Below are 20,447 nucleotides of genomic sequence, written 5' to 3'. Positions count from 1 at the left end.
CCATATCTGATGGCGCATGTTCCTTGAGTGTCTGTGGAACACGTGGTTGACGTCCAAGGCGCCGATCCATCTCATCCCACGTGTGCTCGATTGGTGAGAGATCAGGGGAGCGAGCCGACCAGGGGATGACATTCACGTAGTGAATATGAGGCCGGGCGTTGTCGTGTTGAAAGGTAATGTCTGGGCCATGACGACGCAAAACGGTAGAACAATAGGGCCGATGATCTCGTCGCGGTAGCGCTGTCCATTGTCTGTCTTGCTGTAATCCCACCCCATACCATAACGCTGCCGCCCCCGAACCGATCTTCTTCCATAACACAATGATTGACGTAACGTTCACCTCGACGTCGGTACACTCGAACCCGTCCATCGCTGTGGCTGAGGTTTTCGGACAGGCGTGGCATTTCGTAATGTTGAATAATTGCGTAATTTTGATGTTTTTCTGAGTGTTTTTTGTCAACACGATGCTAAACAAAGCATATGGAATCCCGTTAACGCACGTTTTTATACCCATTCTTGGGTAGTGAAATTCATGGGGCTTGCATAAAAGTCAACTTTTGCATGGAATGCATGCTTTTCTGAAGCAGTTGCGTTTTTGTGACTTGATTCCATACATGTACTACAATATTGAAAACCAAACTTTACTTGTTTGAAAAATACACTAAAATATTGGTGTCACAGGAACTTTTTTTGTTGAGTATATGTCAACAAGCGTTTCTCCTATCACGCTGTATTAACACCGGAGGGTTGGTCTGTACACACAACACTCACGTCCGGGGGTCGAGTCGGTCAGGAAACAGGCCAGGAAGACAGAAACAGAATATTCGAAAATTCATGTTAGTAACACTGCACCCACTATTGGATCAACATAAGGATGTGTTTCGTGTCGGATCTCTTGCGCCGCATCTATATTTTATTTCCTCCTCGCGATACAGTTTATGGATTTCCGACACCATTTTGTGTCGGTGTAAATTTAGGCATATACATGTAAAGCTGCGTCTGTCTTTGATTATTACTACGTACAGACGAGTTCGTGAAATGAAAAGTTGTTTGAAATGGTGTCGGTATGTTATAACGTGTTATGCGAGACAGGGCCCCGGTTACCGCCCACAGCACAGCACAGCACGCTCTCCCACCGACGCAAAACCCAGTTTACAACCATATGCAGTCACCACTGCGCAGGAGTGTACAGCGCAGAGGAGCGTGAAACATAGAACCCGTTTACAATATAAACACGGATTAGAGTTGTCTCCCTTACACCACTCTCTTGGTTATGAAAACATGTTGCCTTAGCAGTCGAATGTTTGTAAATAAGCTTTGACCGTTCTGACATCACTATTTTGGAGTTAGTTTATCACAACGTTCTCATCCCACAAGATACAGTTATGAGTTACTACGGCGGTGCATACCAACAGCATCCGTATAGCGGCCAACAGCCACAGCCGTACGGGCAGCAATATCAACAACAGCAAGCATACCAACAGCCAGCCTACAACCAACAGCACCTGCAGAATTACCAACAGCAATGGCAGCAGAGTCAACACTACGGGCAGTACGGCAACTATTACCAACAGAATGTCTTCTCCGTTCAGGCACACCAGGTACACATGTCGCAGGACCTCCGATCCCGTGTATATATACTGCATTCTGTGATTGAAAATATCGTTAGTCAGCCAGGTCAACACCCACTAAATGACTAGTCAGCTAGGTCAACACCCACTAAATGACTAGTCAGCTAGGTCAACACCCACTAAATGACTAGTCAGCTAGGCCAACACCCACTAAATGACTAGTCAGCTAGGTCTACACCAACTAAATGACTAGTCAGGTAGGTCAACCCCCACTAAATGACTAGTCAGCTAGGTCTACACCCACTCAATGACTAGTCAGCTAGGTCAACCCCCACTAAATGACTAGTCAGCTAGGTCAGCACCCACTAAATGACTAGTCAGGTAGGTCTACACCCACTAAATGACTAGTCAGCTAGGTCAACACCCACTAAATGACTAGTCAGCTAGGTCTACACCCACTCAATGACTAGTCAGCTAGGTCAACCCCCACTAAATGACTAGTCAGCTAGGTCTACACCCACTAAATGACTAGTCAGCTAGGTCAGCACCCACTAAATGACTAGTCAGGTAGGTCTACACCCACTAAATGACTAGTCAGCTAGGTCAACACACACTAAATGACTAGTCAGCTAGGTCTACACCCACTCAATGACTAGTCAGCTAGGTCAACACCCACTAAATGACTAGTCAGCTAGGTCTACACCCACTCAATGACTAGTCAGCTAGGTCAACCCCCACTAAATGACTAGTCAGCTAGGTCAACACCCACTAAATGACTAGTCAGCTAGGTCAACACCCACTAAATGACTAGTCAGGTAGGTCTACACCCACTAAATGACTAGTCAGCTAGGTCAACACCCACTAAATGACGAGTCAGCTAGGTCTACACCCACTCAATGACTAGTCAGCTAGGTCTACACCCACTCAATGACTAGTCAGCTAGGTCAACACCCATTAAATGACTAGTCAGCTAGGTCAACACCCACTAAATGACTAGTCAGCTAGGTCAACATCCACTAAATGACTAGTCAGCTAGGTCAACACCCACTAAACTACTAGTCAGCTAGGTCAGCACCAGCTAAGTGACTAGTCAGCTAGGTCAACACCCACTAATTTACTAGACAGCTAGGTCACGACAGATACCACAAAATCTATTTCATGATCTCAGGTCACCTCTATCTCTGGTCAGCTGGGTCAACAGTCACCTACACATCACGAGACAGATCAACACTGTCAGTCTGTCACTATCAGAAACGTCATCACAGGTCACCTACACTGTTTAGATAGGTCAAGATGACAAGAAAAAAACACATAATACAAATGACATGTCTCTTCTACATATGAAACGGGGGGCAGGGGTGGCCCAGTCAGCTAAGGCGCTGCGATTCACTGTGCAGAGTTGAGTAACTTGGGCATGCCAGAAACCTATGATTGTGGGTTCGAATCCCGGTTCGCCACGATTATGTTTCTAGGTTTGTCAGCACCATACCAGTGCTCGTGGGTTTCACCGAAGTGGTAAACGTCTGAGACCTGCATCACTTCGGGCTTTCCTCCCACATTAAGCTGTCACTCTGTGATATAACTGGAATACTGTTAAAAGCGGCGTTAAACACAACTCACTCACTCACTCACTCACTCACTCACTACATATGAAACGGACATGTCTCAAAATATGTGATGCGATCGTGTTGATCTGTATTGATTCCAGAAATACAATGTTTGTTGATTTTACTTTTAAAGATGGACAACCTCTTGCACTACAGATGGTGACAGTACTGGTCATAAATTTGCGAGGACAATATGTCCAACATGTGACCATTATAAGTGTTCATTATGCGTGGCTTGGAGAAAAATAGGAAACACATGATTCAATTTCTAGAAGCTTGGTTTATCCTTTTTCACTTGTGGAAAGAAAGAAAAGTGTGGTGCTGTGCGGTCATTGGTTGGACATGTGATTTGTTGAGTGACAGGGCCTAGTGATCTATCTCACATTTGAGAAGCCTGTAACTCACGTTTATGATCCTCACCTGTCAAGTTCAGAGCAAGCAACATTATTACAATGTGTGTCAAAAACATCTACATCTACTACATCATACTAGCCCATATTAGTCACTTTCAGTTGACGGAATCATTTCTAAAACAGTTTTGAGGTTTTTGTATTTAAGATTGATTGGAAATGACACAATACTAGATACAAAATTATTGTAATAAGGACCTTTTTCAAACTAAGTAAACTATGTAACCAGTAAAAAACATTATCAGTGATTATCTTTATTTGACTTTTAGATTTCATCATTTCAGCCATAATTGGTGAGGTTAGAATGGTAAGTACATGCTGCTATTCAACCAGTGTCAACCTGGGAATATTTAACTGTACGTTCAGAACATGTACCTGGTGCTACACAACCAGTGTCAACCTGGGAATATTGAATTGTACGTTCACAGCATGTACCTGCTGCTACTCAACCAGTGTCAACCTGGGAATATTTAACTGTATGTTCAGAACATGTACCTGCTGCTACTCAACCAGTGTCAACCTGGGAATATTTAACTGTACGTTCAGAACATGTACCTGGTGCTACACAACCAGTGTCAACCTTGGAATATTGAATTGTACGTTCAGAACATGTACCTGCTGCTACTCAACCAGTGTCAACCTGGGAATATTGAATTGTACGTTCACAGCATGTACCTGCTGCTACTCAACCAGTGTCAACCTGGGAATATTGAATTATATGTTCAGAACATGTACCTGCTGCTACTCAACCAGTGTCCACCTGGGAATATTTAACTGTACGTTCACAGCATGTACCTGCTGCTACTCAACCAGTGTCAACCTGGGAATATTGAATTGTATGTTCAGAACATGTACCTGCTGCTACTCAACCAGTGTCAACCTGGGAATATTGAATTGTACGTTCACAGCATGTACCTGCTGCTACTCAACCAGTGTCAACCTGGGAATATTGAATTGTATGTTCAGAACATGTACCTGCTGCTACTCAACCAGTGTCAACCTGGGAATATTTAACTGTACGTTCAGAACATGTACCTGGTGCTACACAACCAGTGTCAACCTTGGAATATTTAACTGTACGTTCAGAACATGTACCTGCTGCTACTCAACCAGTGTCAACCTGGGAATATTGAATTGTACGTTCAGAACATGCACCTGCTGCTACTCAACCAGTGTCCACCTGGGAATATTTAACTGTACGTTCAGAATATGTACCTGCTGCTACTCAGCCAGTGTCAACCTGGGAATATTGAATTGTACATTCAGAACATGTACCTGCTGCTACTCAACCAGTGTCAACCTGGGAATATTTAACTGTATGTTCAGAACATGTACCTGGTGCTACACAACCAGTGTCAACCTTGGAATATTTAACTGTACGTTCAGAACATGTACCTGCTGCTACTCAACCAGTGTCAACCTGGGAATATTGAATTGTACGTTCAGAACATGCACCTGCTGCTACTCAACCAGTGTCCACCTGGGAATATTTAACTGTACGTTCAGAATATGTACCTGCTGCTACTCAGCCAGTGTCAACCTGGGAATATTGAATTGTACATTCAGAACATGTACCTGCTGCTACTCAACCAGTGTCAACCTGGGAATATTTAACTGTATGTTCAGAACATGTACCTGGTGCTACACAACCAGTGTCAACCTTGGAATATTTAACTGTACGTTCAGAACATGTACCTGCTGCTACTCAACCAGTGTCAACCTGGGAATATTTAACTGTACGTTCAGAATATGTACCTGCTGCTACTCAGCCAGTGTCAACCTGGGAATATTGAATTGTACATTCAGAACATGTACCTGCTGCTACTCAACCAGTGTCAACCTGGGAATATTTAACTGTATGTTCAGAACATGTACCTGGTGCTACACAACCAGTGTCAACCTTGGAATATTTAACTGTACGTTCAGAACATGTACCTGCTGCTACTCAACCAGTGTCAACCTGGGAATATTGAATTGTACGTTCACAGCATGTACCTGCTGCTACTCAACCAGTGTCAACCTGGGAATATTGAATTGTATGTTCAGAACATGTACCTGCTGCTACTCAACCAGTGTCCACCTGGGAATATTTAACTGTACGTTCAGAACATGTACCTGCTGCTACACAACCAGTGTCAACCTGGGAATATTGAATTGTACGTTCACAGCATGTACCTGCTGCTACTCAACCAGTGTCAACCTGGGAATATTGAATTGTATGTTCAGAATATGTACCTGCTGCTACTCAACCAGTGTCAACCTGGGAATATTTAACTGTATGTTCAGAACATGTACCTGCTGCTACTCAACCAGTGTCAACCTGGGAATATTGAATTGTACGTTCAGAATATGTACCTGCTGCTACTCAACCAGTGTCAACCTGGGAATATTGAATTGTACGTTCAGAACATGTACCTGCTGCTACTCAACCAGTGTCAACCTGTGAATATTGAATTGTACGTTCATAATATGTACCTGCTGCTACTCAACCAGTTTCAACCTGGGAATATTGAATTGTACGTTCAGAATATGTACCTGCTGCTACTCAACCAGTTTCAACCTGGGAATATTGAATTGTACGTTCAGAATATGTACCTGCTGCTACTCAACCAGTTTCAACCTGGGAATATTGAATTGTACGTTCAGAACATGTACCTGCTGCTACTCAACCAGTGTCAACCTGGGAATATTGAATTGTACGTTCAGAATATGTACCTGCTGCTACTCAACCAGTTTCAACCTGGGAATATTGAATTGTACGTTCAGAACATGTACCTGCTGCTACTCAACCAGTTTCAACCTGGGAATATTGAATTGTACGTTCAGAACATGTACCTGCTGCTACTCAACCAGTGTCAACCTGGGAATATTGAATTGTACGTTCAGAATATGTACCTGCTGCTACTCAACCAGTTTCAACCTGGGAATATTGAATTGTACGTTCAGAACATGTACCTGCTGCTACTCAACCAGTGTCAACCTGGGAATATTGAATTGTACGTTCAGAACATGTACCTGCTGCTACTCAACCAGTGTCAACCTGGGAATATTGAATTGTACGTTCAGAATATGTACCTGCTGCTACTCAACCAGTGTCAACCTGGGAATATTGAATTGTACGTTCAGAATATGTACCTGCTGCTACTCAACCAGTGTCAACCTGGGAATATTGAATTGTACGTTCAGAACATGTACCTGCTGCTACTCAACCAGTGTCAACCTGGGAATATTGAATTGTACGTTCAGAACATGTACCTGCTGCTACTCAACCAGTGTCAACCTGTGAATATTGAATTGTACGTTCAGAATATGTACCTGCTGCTACTCAACCAGTTTCAACCTGGGAATATTGAATTGTACGTTCAGAATATGTACCTGCTGCTACTCAACCAGTTTCAACCTGGGAATATTGAATTGTACGTTCAGAATATGTACCTGCTGCTACTCAACCAGTTTCAACCTGGGAATATTGAATTGTACGTTCAGAACATGTACCTGCTGCTACTCAACCAGTGTCAACCTGGGAATATTGAATTGTACGTTCAGAATATGTACCTGCTGCTACTCAACCAGTTTCAACCTGGGAATATTGAATTGTACGTTCAGAACATGTACCTGCTGCTACTCAACCAGTGTCAACCTGGGAATATTGAATTGTACGTTCAGAATATGTACCTGCTGCTACTCAACCAGTGTCAACCTGGGAATATTGAATTGTACGTTCAGAACATGTACCTGCTGCTACTCAACCAGTGTCAACCTGGGAATATTGAATTGTACGTTCAGAACATGTACCTGCTGCTACTCAACCAGTGTCAACCTGGGAATATTGAATTGTACGTTCAGAACATGTACCTGCTGCTACTCAACCAGTGTCAACCTGGGAATATTGAATTGTACGTTCAGAATATGTACCTGCTGCTACTCAACCAGTGTCAACCTGGGAATATTGAATTGTACGTTCAGAACATGTACCTGCTGCTACTCAACCAGTGTCAACCTGGGAATATTGAATTGTACGTTCAGAATATGTACCTGCTGCTACTCAACCAGTGTCAACCTGGGAATATTGAATTGTACGTTCAGAACATGTACCTGCTGCTACTCAACCAGTGTCAACCTGGGAATATTGAATTGTACGTTCAGAATATGTACCTGCTGCTACTCAACCAGTGTCAACCTGGGAATATTGAATTGTACGTTCAGAATATGAACCTGCTGCTACTCAACCAGTGTCAACCTGGGAATATTGAATTGTACGTTCAGAATATGTACCTGCTGCTACTCAACCAGTGTCAACCTGGGAATATTGAATTGTACGTTCAGAACATGTACCTGCTGCTACTCAACCAGTGTCAACCTGGGAATATTGAATTGTACGTTCAGAATATGTACCTGCTGCTACTCAACCAGTGTCAACCTGGGAATATTGAATTGTACGTTCAGAATATGTACCTGCTGCTACTCAACCAGTGTCAACCTGGGAATATTGAATTGTACGTTCAGAATATGTACCTGCTGCTACTCAACCAGTGTCAACCTGGGGATACACACAGTAGTTACTTGCCCAATCCAGGGACTGAGCAACACTCATTATGTATTGACTTGGGCAGGGCGTGGCCCAGACTCAGGGTCTATGCAAAATGTTTGCGTATATCACGGATTGGGCAGTTCCTTAAATTACACACAACATACATGTCGTATAAGCATGATGAGTGCTTAGAAATTGCCATAGCAGTGCTGATGTAAACATATGTTTTGAAAAAAAAAGTGTTCAACTTGAGGATCAAAAAGTGATTAATAAAATTGGATTTCAGGCAAATTTGTAACATTGTTGTTAAGTTGTTATCATAGTTCTGTTTAGAAAATGTTTCAAATTGTATTTCAGGCTTTCCAGTTCAACAGTGTAGATGAACTCCGCCATGTTTTCATGTCCGAGATGTCCAAGAATCCTGAAAACCAGGTAACATCTGTAAAATCATCACAATATAGGTTCACGGTAGTATTCAACAACATTTTCATCATGAATATGGATATTTTTTACAATAAATCACTTCTTATAACCTTCTTCTTTGTATCACAACTTAATGGCTGTTCATGTTAACTGGACAGTAAAATGGTTCAGTCAACCTGTTGTGAAAGTTGTTATCAGCATAGTCAAGATAATGTCCAAATTTTGTTTTTTCTTAGGGAAGAAATGCAATTCAAGCTGAGGACTTGGTGAATATTCTCAACAACACACCGACTATCAGGAATTTTTTCAGAGGTGAGGCAAGAGGAATGGCAGACAAAACCTCCATGGTAGCTGTGGACATGGTGGAGGATCTATTAGTGGTGTGGGTGTAGGGGGGTGATGAGCAGGAATGGCATTATGACACATTAAGTACAAATTATTATGCATGTATGTTAAACTAATTTTAGGAAAGACATACAAGTGATGACCAGCAACATTGTGTCCATCTTCCTGAGGCAAGGGAGTTAAAGTTTTCAACCTTTCCGGAATTCTGGAGTTACTTTCTGGACTAACGAGTCTATGCATAGTCCAACCAACATCGTGCAGCGAACTCGACATCGGGTTCGTAAACAACATGGATTTCAACATGCAGATTTCGAACTGGGCATTGAAATATATTTTCCACAACTATTCTTGTTTTTAATCAAGGTGCTCAAATGATGTGATGCACGTCACTAAGTAAGGCCCGTTTCATTACGATATAGATCTTGATCATGTTGATTATTGATCAAATCGTCTTGACTGGGTGTCGCCATTTTGTTTGAAGCAAATACAAGTCATGTGAAAGGTGGAATCTGATTTATCAATAAAAGGGACATAACTCGTAATGCCCACTTATGGCGCTACAATCGACCTATGAAGTTCCAGCATAGTTTGGCAAGGTCGGAAACTGGACTTTTGAGGTCAGTTGACTTGCTTGCCTCGGGAAGATGCATTGTGTCATTGTTGGTGATGTCTATTTGATTTGCATGGTAACATACATAAATAATGTTAAAAATACATTTCTATCTACATAATTGTTTGGACATTGTTCAAACCAGGATATTTTTGTAAAGATTTTCAGTTTGTAATCAGCTGTTCATCGTGTTAATGTTTTTCTGTTGACATTTCAGTCAATTGGAGTCGAGAATTATGCAGGTAATTTCATTTTTTGTAAATCTTATTTCACCTGTTTATAAACTCATTTTTATTCTATAAGGTCTTCACTGCAGTACGTGGATACAGTGAACCTCTGTGAGATTCCCATGTGTGTGTGTGTGTGTGTGTGTGCTGAATGACATGTGTTCTCTATACCTTGTACACAACTAACACAAAGTAATGGACAGATTGTACTGTACTGCTGTACGTGGATACAGTGAACCTCTGTGAGATTCCCATGTGTGTGATGAATGACATGTATTCTCTACCTTGTACACAACTAACACAAAGTAATGGACAGCATTAGTTTGATCCAGGCACAGAGATGGATTTGACAGTGAATAGTAAGACTTTCTCTCTTCTTTATGGAGTAAGCTACAATACTTCTGACGGAGTGGAGTAACATTTTTACATGACTTTGCTAAGAATAAAACTAAGAATAGTTAGTTTCTGCTTCCTCTGGTCAGGTTTATGTCTTTTCTTGTTTCTATTTCTTGCCAGCATAATGATCGCCATGTTGGATGTATCCTTGACGCAGGATGTACTGGCACCTCTGCCCTGGAAGTGGAAAAACGATACCTACTGCCTGTAGGAGAGTAAAGTCATATGTGTTATGTATATAGGGTAGATGTTGGAGGTAGCATGGCAGGATATCCACAAAGCCTCTTATCAGGGATATCAATACCCAGGTGCTCAACTGGCCAAGATAAGCTGTTTTTGTTTCTGATGATCCACTTTTACAACAGACATGTCCAATGGTCTGGCTGAATTATTTTGGTAGATTTTTGGTGAATAATATGTGCATTCATCTATGAATGCCATTTAGGAGTGATACACATAAGGAAGAGAATTTATGGATGTCAACTTCATAAGTTGACATCCATAAATACCCTTCCTAATATGTGTATTGTTTTGTGTATTTTGAGCACTGATGCTCCTGACTCTATGATTTTAAAAACCCCAGTAGTTTAAGTAAAGGCTTTTACACCATGGTACACCAATTTCCCTGAGCTTGGTCCAGAGATCACAGGATGGCTTCATGCAGTGGGAAGAGTTCCTGGAGCTTCAGCAGTGCCTGGTGGCCTGGTACAGTGTCTTCTGTCAGCATGACGCTGACCGCTCGGGCTTCATGGAGTCTGGCGAGCTGGTCAGGGTCATCACTGGTCTGTTTGGTAGGCTGCTTGGGTTTTACTCAACTTGTATTCTTTCCTTTGCTTTATTCAAGGTTGTATTCATAGTCAAAGATAAAAGTAACTGTGATTATGTCCTTATTTTATGTCACATCTTTTGTCTCTTTAAGAAGAAATTTCTTCTTTTCTTGGAATATTTAAGGTGTACTGGTGCATATGATGCTTATGATGGACTCATAGTCTAAAAAAGTAAAAAATGTTTAATTTTAAATTTAAATGTTTCATTCAAAATTCAAATCTGCTAAACATTGATTATTTTATTTTCTCAAGTTATGGTGAAATGTTTAATTTTCATATCTCATTATTAGATCAGTAAAGCAGTTTGAAACGGGGAAAAAAATTTAATGGCACTTTCTTTCACCCCAATATCCATTTAGCAGCACCAAGCTTACATCATATGTCTTTTGGTTTGTTGTGTAAAACATTGATAAATCTGTAAAGTAATACTGTCCAAATTGCTATAAATTTCAGAATGTTATTTCAGTTTTCATTAATCCTGTGTTTGAAACATAATAATACATACATCTGTCACTCTCTCCCCTGAAGGCTATCAGATTTCACAAGAGGCTCTCACAACAATATTAAAGAGATACTCAAGAGTTGTCCCCCCTGGGCGCTGTCTGGTGGCATTTGATGATTTTGTGTCTGTCTCGGTGAGACTACGAGCATATACTGGTAAGGCCTCAGTTTGGATAACTGTAATAATCTATCTCACTCACAATAAGTACATCTTCCGAATCTTCCTAATGCAAGGAAGTTAACTGAATGTAAAATTCCAGTATCCATCCTTGTCGAACTAGGCTGGAATTTCTGGGCTTGATCGTAGCGACACCAGTGGCTATTATGAGTTATGTCCCTTCTATGTCCCCACTATTGACCAATCAGATTCCACTTCTCATATCACTTTCATTTGCTTCAAATAAATAAACGGGTCCTAGTGAAGACGATCTGATCGATAATTAAGATCTATATTGTAATAAAACGGATCTTACTTCTCTAAGTGTATCAAATCATGTTAGCTCCTTCATTCAAAACACTAAAAGATATGGAAATGAGTCAAAATATCTGTTGACTCTAAGTTATCGGTACAAATGCTTTGCAATTCCTTCAATCGATCGAAATCTGGACAGCAGTTTACGAACCGAATGTCGAATTCGTTACACGATTTTGATTTGACTCTGCATAGACTTGTTAGTCCAGTCAGGGTGGAAAGTGGACTTTTAACTGCCTTGCCTCAGGAAGCTGCAGTAAGTAGTGCAGTATGCATTGTATTCCTTGGGGTTAACCTGGTACCTGTGCCACGATTTGTCTTACCCAGTTTGTACAGCAAATTACAGTTTCTCATCTGTTTCCTTTGAAAAGGTCTACACATATCAGTGAACATATGCCATGAAATGTGTAACTGTCTTTGTGAAAATATAAAATTTGACAAACCATATGCACTTGGGTTCTTTGGTTTGTCCTTGGTTTACAATGGTTGTACCCTTCAGTGTGCAGGCACTAAATCCCTTTGGATAACTGGTCATGTGGTGGCGTTCATGTGTATTAACTTGCGTAATTCAATACGGATTTGTGGATATTGTATTTCCGATGATGGATTGTGACGAGAACATTTGGTTGGTGGTCTGGCTTATTTACTGCACATAAAATTTTGATACAGATTTCAAGGACCAAATTAATATTAACTATGAGTTCGGCTAATCTACTGTGACATATGGTCCATGCATATTGTGATACCCCTCACTGTCGTGGTTGTAGTAGGATATCTTTATCATTATGTGCCAGTAGTTGCCTGGTCCAGACTTGATGATTGACAGGCAGATGTGAGCTGGAAAATATCTGACATCAGCATACAACACGCACTGTTTATCATCCATAAATGGCTCCCACAGGAGACATCACTTGGGTGAGATCAATTGATATCTACACAGTATGAAATTGCATCACAATGCTTTGCAGACCATTGTGACGTCATTGGTTATCATGACATCACAATCAAATGCCATCACTTATGGCTCTGCTACTGAAGCTGTTAGCAGTACTTTTTACACATAAGACACTGCTTTTTACTGTCTACAAACTGAAAGAGTTGGAAGAATGATGTTGGATGATAAATAAATGTCACCCTCGTATCTTTTGATATCAAATACATTGTATATCAACACTCAATGATAAAAGTGGAAAGAATCCTCGGCAAGCCTTGGAGTTAGCCTCCCACTTTTATCAACTTGTGTTGATATATTTGATATCAAAAGAAACTCGGGTGAGATTCTCTATTTAACTGACAAATATTATCACACCTGTATTGGTACTGATGTTGTTTGTCTCCAGATGCCTTCAGGAAGAGGGATGCCCTGACCAACGGAGGGGAGACCGGGAGGAGCATGTTTGGCTATGATGATGTGAGTAGACGCTCTGAGGATGACATTAACACTGTGCTTATATCCAGGCAGAGAGAAAAGGTAGAAAATGAGGGCTTCTATATGTAGGTTTTTGGAGTGAAAATAGACTTGTATCTGGTACCATGATATGGGTTAGTAGTTAAAATTAAGTTAACATTAAAATGTTGTCTTTTGACAACTATTTTACAGATTTAAAAGGACAATGTAGAATATGGGTCTTTGTTACATTGGTTTGGTCCACTGAAAATGTCAAAATTTATGGTTTGAAATATTTGTATGGCAATTATCAGACATGTTCAAATTGATGACAACTAGCCTTCATTCTTTCTATGTCTTGCTTTCAAGTTTAGAACTTCTGACATACCGTAATCAAATTCTAACTGAAGTGAAAAAGGCTAATTTATTTCATTCAAGAAAAAATCCTACTCCAAGCAAGTCAGTAACCCAAGATGAATCTGATACCGTGAATTGTACAGTCGTAACTTCATCGCCTTAGAAAATCAGCTTCAAACAAAGACTTAATTGCTCATGTTCAAATATTAGAAAATGCTTCCTGAAAACGTCTTGCCTGGTAAACCAGTTGTGTGACACAGTTTAGTCTTACCTAACCTACATATTCATTTAGTGTTGTTATCAGTACAAAACATGCAAGTGTTTAAATCAGCGAAGTCTCATTCCCATCCATGCGGTCTAGTTAGTCCATGTAATCCTGTCCATGTGGGCCAGGTGTTCTACATGTTCCAGGGGTGACTCACTGTTGTTAATGCTGAGGAGGATACCCAAATTTATTTACATATTGAAACCTTTTCCAATGTAACTGGGATATCAGAGTACCGATTGTAGCTTTGTCTGGCTCATTCTAAATTCACCAGAGCAAATCTCAGCCATTGCCAGTCTCAGTCTGTGCCAAAAACATGCATTGTTAATCTGACTGTGTACTTTGGCATCATTTTCAGTAGCTTTTATGCATGACATATGGGCTGTCATAGCTGAAGCTTTCTTCAATGAAAGATATTTGACTAGGCTTCAGCCCCTGACCAGTGGCTTTAGTTCCATGACACAGAAGGATTCAGCTATTCCTGTAATTAGATGTATATTAAGAGCATTCAAATGTTCCAGTTCCTGAGATGTGTGATGTGTCTTTGATATTCTCCAACCATCCTACTGAGGCCATCATATATCATCCAGTAAGTATGGAGACAAACATGGCCACAAAAAACATAACACAAACTTCATATCATAAGGATTCAGCAGAAAGGAGTTCCTGAATTTCAGAGTGAGAGACCATGATTAAAACATTTCTTTGTCTTTTCAGTTAAACATGGAAAATTTAAGCCCAAGGAAACATGTGTTTCCAGTTTAAGAAAATGCTTACCAGATAACCAGTTGCTTGTAGCCTCACTATTGCGATGATTAATGTTCTGACTCTGTGATGCATTCTTCATGTGTGAACATAATGCAGACTATTTCTGTGTAACAGACGACCTTGCACCCCATTTTGTCAAGTTGATTCAGGTTCTACAATTAATGATCTTTGGTGCTGAAGATTTGTCCGGATCAACTGTAAACTTACACATTGTGTCTTTCAGTGCTCATAGCCAACAATCACTTTGTGCAAGTCAATGGTTATTGTAGCCGAAGCTAAGATTGCAATTTTAGCAATTTGCAATATTTGAGGCGTTAAGATTGTTTAGTGCAAATTGGTCCAAGTTATAGATAGTTGGCCGTGGTTGCCATTTTGAAAATGTTATTACTGACAATTTCTCAGCCATTTTGCGTGTATTATTATAAAAAGTACAAATTGTATTATAAATTGTATACTTATGTTCTTATCATGTCTCACAATATGCATTCCTTCTTTCCTCTTCAAGCCTATGTTGAAACGTGCTTGAATAAAGTTTCCAGCTTCTTAAGAGTAATTCATCTGAACACATCCCTGAATCACCATGGTTACCCATGCATGTCAACCTTACACCATGTGATCAGGTGTCCATCTCTGCCAACTCATTCTCTTTCATCAAAGCTATCCTCAAGTGTAGGAACAGAGGGAGGGAAGCAGAAGACTTGCCAGGTTAAACAGGAGACAGTTTAGCCAACTTGGACTTTTTTAATTAAGTTTTAGACTTTGGCCAACGGTACATCTCCCTGTGACGACACTTATGGAAGTAAGTTAAGAGCACAGGTGATTTCGCTCGGAACACCAGGAGGTCAAACTACACTGTCCGCTGCAGTCACAACAAAGTGTATGAGGGTCCAAAGTGAGTAAATATGATGACAAAGCTTACATGCGGGGCTCAACTGGTCCTTTTTTCCCCATACTATAAGGTGTTACATTCAAACAATGCAAAGTCGAAGGGAAATACACGCCCAAAAACACAACACCGCGATTAGAAAGAGAATGAGTTGGACATGTGATCAGGTCGTGTAAGGTCGATGTGCACGGCTCATGTACATGACCTGGCTATTGGATGGTAACCATAGTGATGTGGGGATACGTTCGGGTGAATTGTTGTTTTTTTAAGCTGGAAACTTTGTTTAAGCACATTTCCTCATAGGATCGTAGAAGAATATAAGAAATGCATAGTGTGAGACAGGACAAGTATATACACTTATACAGACATAAAGTATGTGATGTGCCTGAAATAACATTAATGATTTTGTTATTTTTTACAAATATTTTGAATTTTCTACCATGTTTTCAACTTCTTCAAATGTGAAATAAGACAACAAATTTATGTGTTGGCCTACTGTTGAGTTTTTTCTGTCCTGATTAATTTTAGATACTCACCATGGAAACCAAAGATCCACTTCGTCAACCAGGCATTCATCTTGAGCCATGTGTGGAATAAAGCACTCCTACTACCAGCGACTGTTGGAGTCCTATCATTGTTCAGAGATGACAATCTCATCAAAATCAGATTTTAGTTCTCGCTACTGCCAAAAAATCTTGAGGTCATCCCAATACGGGTCACATCAGAACGACCTTTCATCAGACCAATCAGAGCCTCACTTACCAGATCATGAAAGTGACAGTTGGAATGTGTTTTCTTAACATGCATACTTGAGAAGGTTAACACGGAGTCTTTCAATACTGTCATACAATCTCTTCCATCTATTAGACATTCCAAAATTTTCTTTGGTTTAGTTTTCACATTTTAAATCGAGAACTTATTCAAAATATTTCTGAAGCATAGTCTGGAATGGAAGTTGAACTAGTGTTGTAAAGCTTGAGAAAGCTGCTTTCTGATTGGCTGATGTCAACTTCTTGTTCTTCATTTCTTTGATTGGTCCAAGTTTGTGAAAGTTCATTCTGACATGACCTGTAATGGGATGTCCTTAGATCTTAGTGTAGAGATCTGATTTCGATGAGATTGTTCGTGATCACTTCCTGATACTGTGAAGGTGACAACAGTGCACAATGTAACCCTGAATCTTCATGGGTTTCTACTTCACTTGAAAGTCTGGAAGTGTAAAACTGGAGAAATTACAAGGAAATTATGAAATAGTTTTGCTTTCTGAAAAAGCTGTAAAATTGCTGATTCAGCATTCAGGAATATTCAACGATTATTTCTTTCAAATGTTCCATAACCATATTCTTAAATGAAAGTGATGCTGGAAAATTTGAATACATCAATCAGAGGGTTATGACAACTGGTCATGTTAAATCATCACTGATAGAGTAGGACGACTCATCTGCTCATGGTCGTGTCCATGTATCCATAGCATGGTATGGGGACATACCTCATTGATTAATTGTTAGTACTGGTATGACTTGACATACATCAATAATAGTACGAACATTAGGAACGCATGTAATAACCTCTGAAAGGGGTATTGGTACTTATGGCAGTGTTACTGTATCAATGACAGCGCATTGCTACTCTAGGTAGTGTCAGTGATGATAGGCTACACATGGTAACACATGGTGACACATGTGCTGGGAGGTCCTGTTTTCACCAGGTATGTTGTTTCTGTTTGTTGTTCCACACAACATCCATCATGGTAGCCCAGTGGCATGAATAAACCCCCTGGGGAGTAATTATATCCTTTAGTCACAGGAAAACCCTGAGAATACTTTCTTGAATAGGAGAAGGATGGTGACAAGAAAAACACTGTTTGAGCTGAATGGTACTAATATACAAAGGTACTTTTAATGCTTCATATTTGTATATAACTTCGGTACTTTTCTTGTTTGTTTTACTTCTGTGATTGTTTACTAAAAGGTCTACTGCTGATCTCACAACTTAATTCAAAGCCATGGTGTAACACATTCTAAAGAGGGAACTGTTTACAGAAATTTGTGTGATTTTCAAAACGATTTTTAAAGCTTCTATTCATGCTGCAGCTACCTGATTTTATAAGTGGGATTTATTCTATCCATGGCAGGTTTTGAAAAACTTATAAATTAGTAAGACACTGTGACCTTCTTTTAATAAGTAAAATACAATTCATTTGTCAAGTACAGCGTAGAGACATGATAATACAGTCACATTCCCTCTCAAGGTCAATAATCTTGACATACCATTGTTACATGACATGATGATAATTCAAGAAGCATTGTAGATGGATGAGACTTTGTATTTTTCATCCTTTGGGTGTGAAAAGCTGTTAGCATATGCAAGAGATATAAGCTTTATACAAGCTATCTTGGCCTCTGGTCTTTTACTAAAGTGCCTTTTATTCATCATGCTCATGTCAGATGAAAGCACAATAACAAAATATATCTGGCTACAACAATTTTTTCACTGGTTTCAGAAGTAAAACTTTTTAGATGTCCTTCTTCAATATCAGACCTGAATCTGTTGACCTTATACAGGTCAAGGTCCCAGTGAAGGACAAACTCTGGGAGAAGCTGTTCTGATACATTTGGTGTTTTTATGATAGTACTAGTGACATCATAAGATTTAGGTTTGTGTAAATCATATCAGCCTCCTGGATAGGATGCTGGTGTCTTGACTGGGAATTAGGCACAGGTGCTTTGCCATGGAAAAAGACGGGTTCTGTTTTCTTTTGTTTTCAAATCCTTTATACAACACACAGCCTGGACTATTGATTCTGGAAGCTTGAATACTGTCCTGAAATGAAATTGTATGTCCATGTTTTAACTAAGTTTACACTATGTAGGTTTGCTGCACGGTATGTTTTCTAACCTTGAGGACTCCTCTATAGGGTAGCACACTGGTGTTAGTGAACTACAACTGCACAGTGTAGATATTATGGATGATGTTCATTAAGTGTCCACCTGGTTGCTACATTTCATCAATAAAGAGGTGGGAATTTCTTATTGTTGGGCATTTTGTTTTGAAACACAGTATCTCAGACATATACATCAACATGTTGAGCTGATGAAGACACACAGTCTGGTCACACAGATTGAGTGAGTGAATGCTTGAAACTGCCAGGAATATTCCAGCTATATCGGGATGGCATGTAACAAACGGCCGTTGCCATGCAAGCAAGTTGTTTATAGTGTAAGCAGCAGAGTACGATGAAACACAATCTGTCATGTCCGACTTAACCCTAGTATCCTTGGGTAAGTGATTTTGTTCAACCCGCTGTGAGTGGATACCCGGTAGGATGAGATGTTTTGTGAGTGTTAACCTAGCACCTCACAGTCAGCTTGGGTTTTATACTCCCTAGGGAGCTGAGAATGAAATCGAGTGCTCACTGATCCAGTGACTGGGGTAATAATAGTGTAGAGCTTTGAGCAGGCCCCTGTGTTGTGTGGGAATATAGCACAATATAAGTGGCCAGTAGTATAGGTAATGATGGTTCTGGCTCACTTCCACTGGAGCGGGATTCATATACTTATACCACCACTACAGGAGGAATTTTTTATGCCAAAATGACTATGCGATTCAACGATAGTCATGAGATTAAACTAAATTGACCACCACCTGGAGTCTATGATATAAATTTTTATAGGTAATGGGGGTTCTGGCTCACTTCCACTGGAGCAGGATTCATATACCTATACTGCTACTACAGGTAGCATTTTTTATGTGTAAATGACTATGCGATTCAACGATAGTCATGAGATTCAGCTCCAGCTCACCAATACCTGGGTCCAATCATTGCTTTAGATGAGTCTAAATGGTAATAAAAATATTCTTCATTATTTTTATCTATAAAGTGATATTCAACATTTTTATTAAGTTCTTCGTTCATTTTACTAGGAGACCAGACTATATAACTACACTCTTTTTGTAAATTGATAAGAAACAATTGATTACCGTATTTGGTTGGTTTGACATCACTGATATAATAAAACCCTTGTGGTAATTCTCTCCATTTAATAGTTTTTTCCATTATTATATATTTATGTAAGCATTTGTCTAAATGTAATCACACGATAGTAAGCAATTTATTTTTAATCTCCAACCAGTTCTTTGGTTTTGGCACGGAATAATTGACGCGCTTGTTGCCTCCCTTGTTCTATGAACTTTTTTTTCTCGTCTTCGCTAATACCATTGGTCTTACGAGAATTTGATCGAATCTCCTGCTTCATTTCATTGTATTTGGTGAGTTCCGACAGCACTAAACGAAACTCATCCTCGGATATCTTACAATCGGCCATTGCTGTCGAAATATGATCCTCGATGCTGTTCAACTTTGCATCGGCGAGTATCCGAATACTATCGTGTTTTAATGCTTTCTTTTGCAACCTACGAGAAATGAATTTTATGGCTATTCCTGCCAGTCCCGAGACTCCGGCGGTTACTTCCATGCCGAGCACGATAGGCGCGGCGATTATAGTTGATAGTAAACCGACACCGGCTACACCGAGTCCCATGCCAGCTACTACAAGAGCGGTGTCAACCCCGTCCAGAGCATTCACGACTCTGCGATACTTTTTATACAATCCAAGTCTCAACTCCCTATCCTTTTCTATTCGATGTTTTATGTCGCTTATTTGATGTAATCGAAATCCATCAACAGTTTCCTTCATTTCATCGAGCGCTGGATATAAACTCATAGTGTATATTACGAATATATAATAGTCTTTAATTGGTCTTGCTTAAATGTTTTGAGAGTATACATCAACCTTATCAAATGTATATTATACGGCAAGAATATCTTAGAAAGAGAAATACTACCACTTTTAATAATTTGAAC

General features: G+C 40.0%; 1 protein-coding gene across 1 annotated transcript; it reads left to right on the top strand.

Moving 5' to 3' along the window:
* Window positions 1–1,161: 1,161 nt before the first annotated feature.
* LOC139473347 (sorcin-like) lies at window positions 1,162–17,018 on the top strand. Its single transcript, XM_071255875.1, has 10 exons — window positions 1,162–1,601; window positions 8,477–8,551; window positions 8,779–8,854; window positions 9,715–9,739; window positions 10,241–10,262; window positions 10,761–10,911; window positions 11,476–11,604; window positions 13,261–13,331; window positions 14,451–14,518; window positions 16,112–17,018. Exons 1-9 carry the CDS (start codon window positions 1,386–1,388, stop codon window positions 14,475–14,477), a joined length of 792 nt encoding a protein of 263 aa, XP_071111976.1. The 5' UTR covers window positions 1,162–1,385; the 3' UTR covers window positions 14,478–14,518; window positions 16,112–17,018.
* Window positions 17,019–20,447: the final 3,429 nt, after the last annotated feature.

Source organism: Haliotis cracherodii, unplaced genomic scaffold (assembly GCF_022045235.1).
Source record: "Haliotis cracherodii isolate W230 unplaced genomic scaffold, xgHalCrac1.p SCAF_28, whole genome shotgun sequence".
Classification (NCBI taxonomy): domain Eukaryota; kingdom Metazoa; phylum Mollusca; class Gastropoda; order Lepetellida; family Haliotidae; genus Haliotis; species Haliotis cracherodii.
Note: the sequence above shows the minus strand (reverse complement) of the source record. Positions and strands in the feature narration are given on the sequence as shown.